We start from the raw sequence: 5,795 nt of genomic DNA on the forward strand, positions 1-5,795 counted from the left end.
CGCGGAAACGGCCGAAACCCACCCGAAATAAGCTGAGGCCCGCCGTGGCCGGGCAGCCCGGGGGCAGCGCCTGACGGCCCGCTCCCCCCCCAGCAGCCAGATGCCCCGGAGGAAGCCGGTGCCGGCGCTGGGCAGCCTCTGCCTGCAGAGCCTGGCGCAGCACATGCAGAGCGTGTGGGTGAAGGACTACAGCGACAACTACCTGGACGAGTACCAGTTCCGCTACATCATGGGCCCCTTCAACGACCTGGGTGAGCCGCGGCGGGGGGCGAGGAGGAGGGAGGGCGAGCGGTGCCGGGGCCCCGCTCCCTGACCCCCCGCCCGTCGCCCCCCGCAGCCGGCAGCCTGGTGCAGGACCTCATCGGGCTGCTGGGCGAGAGCCGGCGCCTGACGCGAGCCGCGCTCCACCTGCTGCTGGTGCCGCACCTCCAGGAGCTGAGCCTGCGCTCCTGCCCCAGCCTCGTCAGCAACGCCATCGGCCAGCTCGTCACCGTGCGCTGCAAGGTGAGCGGCAGGGCCGGGGGCGATCGCCCTCCGTGGGGCTGGGGCTGACCCCTGGAGCTGGGGCTCAGCACAGGGGCTGGCGGCCAGGGTGCCCCAGTCCCGGCCAGTGTCTGGGTGCGGGGGCTCCGGGAGGGGGCGAGGGGCTCTGGGTCCCTCCCTCCCGGCCCCAAATCTCGCGCAGCCGATGCCGTGGGGCTGACACTGCCCCGGCTGAGGCTGGGTGCGAGACCACCCGCCCCGCTGGGGGCACGGGCTGGGCGCCACAGCCCCCGTGAGCCAGCCAGGGTGGCTGCCTGGCAGTGGGGTGTGGGGCTGTCCGGTAGCAGGGTGTGGGGTCCCCCCCGTGCCCTGCTGAGGAGGCTCCGTCTGTCGGCGGCAGAGCCTGAGCGCCCTGGACCTGCACGGCTGCAGCCGGCTGTCGGCGGACGTGCTGGTGGACCTGGTGGAGGAGCTGCCGCTGCTGAGCCGCCTGGGGCTGGCGGAGACGCAGGCCAACGTCCAGGTGCTCTCGGCCGTGGGCTCCTGCTGCCGGCGCCTGCGGGAGCTGGACGTGTCCCGCTGCAAGAAGGTGTCGCCGCGCGCCCTGCGGCACCTGGCCTACGACCCGCTGGAGCGGGCCCTCTGCTGCCCCGTGCTCCGCGTCCTCCTGGCCCGCGGCCTCGAGCCGGGGGGGGACGGCGGCATGGTGGCGGCGCTGGCCTTCCTGCTGCTGGCCCTGCCGCGCCTGGAGGTCCTGGCGCACAGCGCCGTGCCGGACGCGCTCTGCCTCCTCCACGCGCGGCAGCTGGGCGGCGGGGGGGACGCCGACGGCTTCCCCTCGCTGCAGGAGCTGGTGGCGCGGCGGCAGAACGGCCCCCGGCTCACCCTGCCGCTGCGGCAGCTGGAGGAGGTGGAGGAGCCCGTCCTCGGCACCGCCTGCGCCATCTGCCCCGAGGCCGAGGAGGTCGGCGTGTGGCTGGGGGACGGCGCGGCCGTGGGATGGGACGCGCTGCGCTGGGGCCGCCTGGCCCGGCTCAGCCTGTCCTGCGCGGGGCCGCGGGGCCGGGCGCTGGGCGAGGTGCTGCCCCTGGCGCGCAGCCTGGGCCCGCAGCTGCAGAGCCTCGCCCTGCACGGCTTCTGCCACGAGGACGAGCTCTCCCTGGGCGCCCTGCTCTGCAGCTGCCCCAACCTGCAGGCCTTCAGCACCGAGCTGCAGGCCCCGCCGGTCACCCGCCCTGACGAGGAGCCCCCCGACGAGGAGCCCCCCGACGAGCCGCCCCGCTGGGACACCGGCCTGCTGCCCCACACCTTCCCGCGGCTCCAGCGCTTCTCCCTGTCCCTGGCCGGCACCGGCAGCCCTTGGCCAGTCCCGCACAGGCTGGTGCTGCGTGCCACGCTGGCCTCGCTGCTGTGCCACTCGCCGCGCCTGCAGAGCCTCTCCCTGCTCGGCGTCCCCTTCTCGCTGGACTCGGTGTTCGAAACGGTGCTGGCGGCCCCGGGGCCGCCCCTGCTGGAGCTGCGGGAGCTCTCGCTGGTCGAGAGCCAGGTGTCCAGCCAGACTGTGCGGCTGCTGCTGGCCTCCGACGGCCGCCTGTGCCGCCTGGACCTGTCCCGCTGCCGCGACATCTACCGCCGGGACTACGACGCCTTCCTGCAGGCGGTGCGCAAGCAGCGGCTGGACCTGGACATCACCTGGGAGTAGGCGCCCAGCCCGGAGAGCGGCTCTGGCCGTACGGAGGTCTTTAATAAAGGAGTTGCACTGCGAGTGCTGCGGCTGCCCCTGGCCACTGATGACATCCCTGCCCCGTCCCAGCGCAGCTGCGCTCCCCGTGCCCCACGGGGGAAGGGGCTGGGGGAGCTCAGCCGCGCGTCACGGTGGTGGCACCGCTGGAGCTGGGCAGGTATCCCACACCCCGGCACCGGCTGCAGCTCGGGGGGTGCCCGGCAGCTCGGCAGCCCAGGGTCCCCCCAGCAGCACCGGCTCAGTGCTGGGGGCCCGCCGGCAGCCCCGTCAGCCGCTCCGACTCCTCCCAGAGCTTGCGAGCCAGGCCGGCGTCGCGGGCGGCTGCGGAGGGCAGCGCGAGTGCGCAGTCGCTGTCGAAGTACTTGCCCGTGATGCCCGAGACCTCCTCCGAGACGGCGCAGTAAAGGGTGCTGACGGCGCCCTGCTCCGCCGACTGCCGGGGGAGGGCCGGGTGAGGAGGGGGCCCTGCTGCCCCTGCCCGGCCCAGCGCCCCCGAGCTGCGGGCAGCTCCCGCTCAGCCCCCCCGGTGCCTGCGCTCACCTTGATGAAGGGGCGGATGAGGAGGAAGAGGGTGCGCATGGCCCAGCTGAAGTGCCGCATGATTCTGGTGCTCACCACGCCGGGGTTCACGCTGTTGGCGGTCACCCCTGCCCGGCGGCACCATCAGCACCCGCTCACAGGCACCGGGCAGCCGCCACCGTGCCCAAGCAGGGACTCGAGCGCGGGCAGAGGTGGCAGGACGGCCCTGGGAAAGAGGGGCTGGGCCCCCGCACCCTCCTGGGGCAGGAGGAAGGGCCCCGTCCCTGAGCCCAGCTCCCCAAACCACGGGGGATGCGGGGGTCCCGGGGCGTTTCTAAGAGGGCTGAGCCCCCTCAGCCCCCCGTACAGCTCCTGGGGCACAGCACAGCAGCGTTGCGTGGACAGGCAGGCGGCCTGGGGTGCAGCCACCCCCGGGAGCCTGAGGCCAAGCACGGCACGGCACCCACCTGTGCCCTGCAGGCGCTGTGCCAGCTCGGCCGTGAACAGGACGTTCATCAGCTTGGTGCTGTTGTAGATGGGGTCGTAGCCGCCGGGCTGCGCCTGCCCGGTGAGGTAGCGGACGTCGGCGGTGCCCACGCCGTGCCGGAAGGACGAGACGTTGACGATGCGGGCGGGTGCCGACGCCTTCAGCAGGTCTGCGGGGAGCAGGGGGTGAGCGGGGCGGCCCCCAGCCACCCCCAGCCCCGGCAGCCCCCGCGCTCACCCAGCAGCAGGTTGGTGAGCAGGAACGGGCCCAGGTAGTTGGTGGCGAAGGTCTGCTCCAGCCCCTCGGGCGTGATGGCGAGGGGCAGCCCTGCAGGAGGCACGGGGAGCCGTGGGGCAGGCGTCGCCCCCCGGGGCAGGATGGGCAGCGGGGCCCCGGCGCGTACCGGTGAGGCCGGCGTTGTTCACCAGCACGTCCAGCCGCTTCTCCTCCCGCAGGACGGTCTGGGCGAAGGCACGCACGGAGGCCAGCGAGCCGGTATCCAGCAGGCGCAGCAGCACCGCGGGGTTGCCCGTGGCCGCACGGATCTCCTCCACCGCCGCCTGGCCCCGCTCCTGGCTCCGGCACGCCAGGATGGTGCGGGCGTTCCTGCGGGCCAGCTCCATGGCCACGCACTTGCCGATCCCTGCAGGACACGGAGCGGGCGCCGGGCTGGTCCCCCCCAGGCTCTGTGGCGAGGGGAGCCCCGAGGGTCCGTGCCTGCCGCCCCCAGGGCCTGTGCCAGGCAGGTCGGCACTGCCAGGACCCAGTGCTGAACCGCGGGCACCACAGCCCTGGAGCAGGGGGCATCGGCACGGGGCCGAAATGGGGCCGGCAGTGCAGTGCAGGGGGGCAGCGGGATGGGGATGGGGCAGGACGGAGCGGGAGGGAGCCAGGGGTGGCAGATCGCCGCAGCTCGCTCGGGGCTCGCCTGGAGCACACAGCACAGACGTGGTCACCGAGCCCACGCGTGGCCCTGTGGCAGCGCTGTGCCGTGCGGAGGGGGCCGGCTGGGAGCAGTTTAGGGGCGAGGCAGTGCCGGGGGCGGCTGGCAGCGTGGTGGCCCGCTGGGACAGGCGGCACCGTGGTGGCCTTGGCTGTCAGTCATTAACCCAGTGGGGACAGAGTCCAGGCGCAGGGGCTGCCCAGAGCCTGGCGAGGCAGAGCAGCTCCCGGGCGGAGGATGGCGGCAGGCACCAGGTCCCCACGCACGCGGGCGGTGGTGAGCGTGGTGCAGGGCGCGGAGGCACCGGGGGCACAACCTGCACGCCCTGGGGCCCAGCTGCCAGCCTCTCCTGGGGCCATTTGTGCCACCAGAGCAAGGCCGGCAGCTGGAGAGGGGGGTCCCATGGCAGCCAAGCCCCATGGCCACGCGGGGTCCCACAGCCCTGCGCCCCTGTCCTGCATCTCCCCACCCCCCCGCGTGGCATCCTGACGTCCTGCGTCCCCGCACCGCAGCCTCTGCAGCACCGTGCCCCCCCCCACGCCACCAGCGCTGCCTCACCGCTGTTGGCTCCGGTGACAATGACCGTCTTGCCCGTCAGGTCGGTGGGGCACTTGCGCGGGTCCCAGCCTCGTCTCCTCCTGGCCCAGAGCAGCAGCCCCAGGACCAGCGCCAGCACGGACCAGCCCGGGTGGCTGCAGGCGCTCGGCAGCTCCATGGCTGGGGACAGGGCCTGGCTCGGGGAAAGGGTGTGCCCGGGGCACCGAGGTCGGTATGGGGGACAGAGTCCAGCTGAGGACCTTCGTCCTGCCCCACAGCCCTGGCACGCCGTGGGCCCCCCCTGCCCCCCGAGCCAGGACAGCCAGCAGGAACCTGGGGCTCGCTCCAGGGAGGGGCAGAGGGGGCAGGAGGCCAGGCTGGGCACACTGCGTCCCGCGTGGCTCCTGGGGCTGCTGGCCCACGTGGCTGGGAGCCCCTCCGTGAGCCCCGGGGCCAGCTGTGCCACGAGGGCTGGCTGGGTCCGGACAGCCCCCAGGTCCCCGTCCCACCAGGCGGGGACACGCTCAGCCACCAGCCAGGGTGTGCCGGGGCCCTGCTGGAGGGGCTGCCCCGGGGGCAGTTTGGGGACAGGCACGGCTCTTCCCCTGGCACGCTCCTTCTGGTCATTCCAGCGGCACCAGCACCAGCGCTACTCCCGGGGAATGCATCCAGCTCCCCTGGGCACAGGCAGCTCGAAGCATCCGCCGCTGGATGAGCACCACGGGCCCCGCTCTGCCGCTGCTCCCTGCCCACACCGCGCATTTCCCCAGTGCCGATCTGTGGCCCCAGCTGAGCCACCCCTGAGCATCAGCAGACGGCCACAGCCCCAGAATTGCTCTTGTTAGCGACACTGGGGCAGTCGTGCAGCCAGGGAGCTGTCAGAGCCAGCCCTGTGGAGGCTCGCTCCCCCAGCCGAGCTGAAAAGCAGCCTGCTGCTGTGACAAATGATCGCTGCCGAGCGCTGCTTCCCAGGTGCTCCGGGAGCACCTTGAGTTCATTCGTGTTGTTTCCCAGAGCTTGTGTCGAGCCCAGCCCCACCACGAGCCCAGCCCCACCACGAGCCCGGCCTCACCACGAGCCCA

The 5,795-nt window shown here is 73.5% G+C and overlaps 3 protein-coding genes and 1 long non-coding RNA gene across 9 annotated transcripts in view; 2 read left to right on the forward strand and 2 right to left on the reverse strand.

Annotated features, from left to right (window-relative positions):
• The window catches only part of LOC118165714, a 2,967-nt gene extending 719 nt beyond the window's left edge, over nt 1-2,248 (forward strand). Inside the window, exons 2-4 of the mRNA XM_035323950.1 lie at nt 94-251; nt 338-504; nt 884-2,248. Coding sequence (XP_035179841.1) covers nt 101-251; nt 338-504; nt 884-2,185 — 1,620 coding nt within the window. The 5' untranslated portion in view covers nt 94-100 and the 3' untranslated portion in view covers nt 2,186-2,248. The remainder of the gene's footprint in view (nt 1-93; nt 252-337; nt 505-883) is intronic.
• The window catches only part of C4H2orf81 (chromosome 4 C2orf81 homolog), a 14,704-nt gene that overhangs the window by 5,685 nt on the left and 3,224 nt on the right, over nt 1-5,795 (reverse strand). For all 5 annotated transcript variants that reach the window (XM_035323955.1, XM_035323954.1, XM_035323952.1 and 2 more), the window contains one exon: nt 4,902-4,906. The gene's annotated coding sequence lies outside the window, so the exon portion shown is untranslated. The remainder of the gene's footprint in view (nt 1-4,901; nt 4,907-5,795) is intronic.
• Nucleotides 2,177-4,991, reverse strand: LOC118165718 (retinol dehydrogenase 12-like). 2 transcript variants are annotated; one of them, XM_035323957.1, is made up of 6 exons: nt 4,735-4,963; nt 3,637-3,876; nt 3,471-3,560; nt 3,214-3,402; nt 2,768-2,874; nt 2,177-2,660 (listed from the first exon to the last, which is right to left on the reverse strand). In XM_035323957.1, the coding sequence occupies exons 1-6, from the start codon at nt 4,889-4,891 to the stop codon at nt 2,466-2,468; spliced, it is 978 nt and encodes a 325-aa protein (XP_035179848.1). In that variant the 5' UTR covers nt 4,892-4,963; the 3' UTR covers nt 2,177-2,465. The 2 variants fall into 2 exon arrangements, with proteins under 2 accessions (XP_035179848.1, XP_035179849.1); XM_035323958.1 differs by lacking the exon at nt 3,471-3,560 and having other exon boundaries at nt 4,735-4,991.
• Nucleotides 4,301-4,903, forward strand: LOC118165720. The gene is made up of 2 exons (XR_004750190.1): nt 4,301-4,666; nt 4,698-4,903. It is a non-coding gene; the product is annotated as an uncharacterized LOC118165720 (long non-coding RNA).

This window comes from Oxyura jamaicensis, chromosome 4 (genome assembly GCF_011077185.1).
Source record: "Oxyura jamaicensis isolate SHBP4307 breed ruddy duck chromosome 4, BPBGC_Ojam_1.0, whole genome shotgun sequence".
In the NCBI taxonomy this organism is placed as follows: Eukaryota; Metazoa; Chordata; class Aves; order Anseriformes; family Anatidae; genus Oxyura; species Oxyura jamaicensis.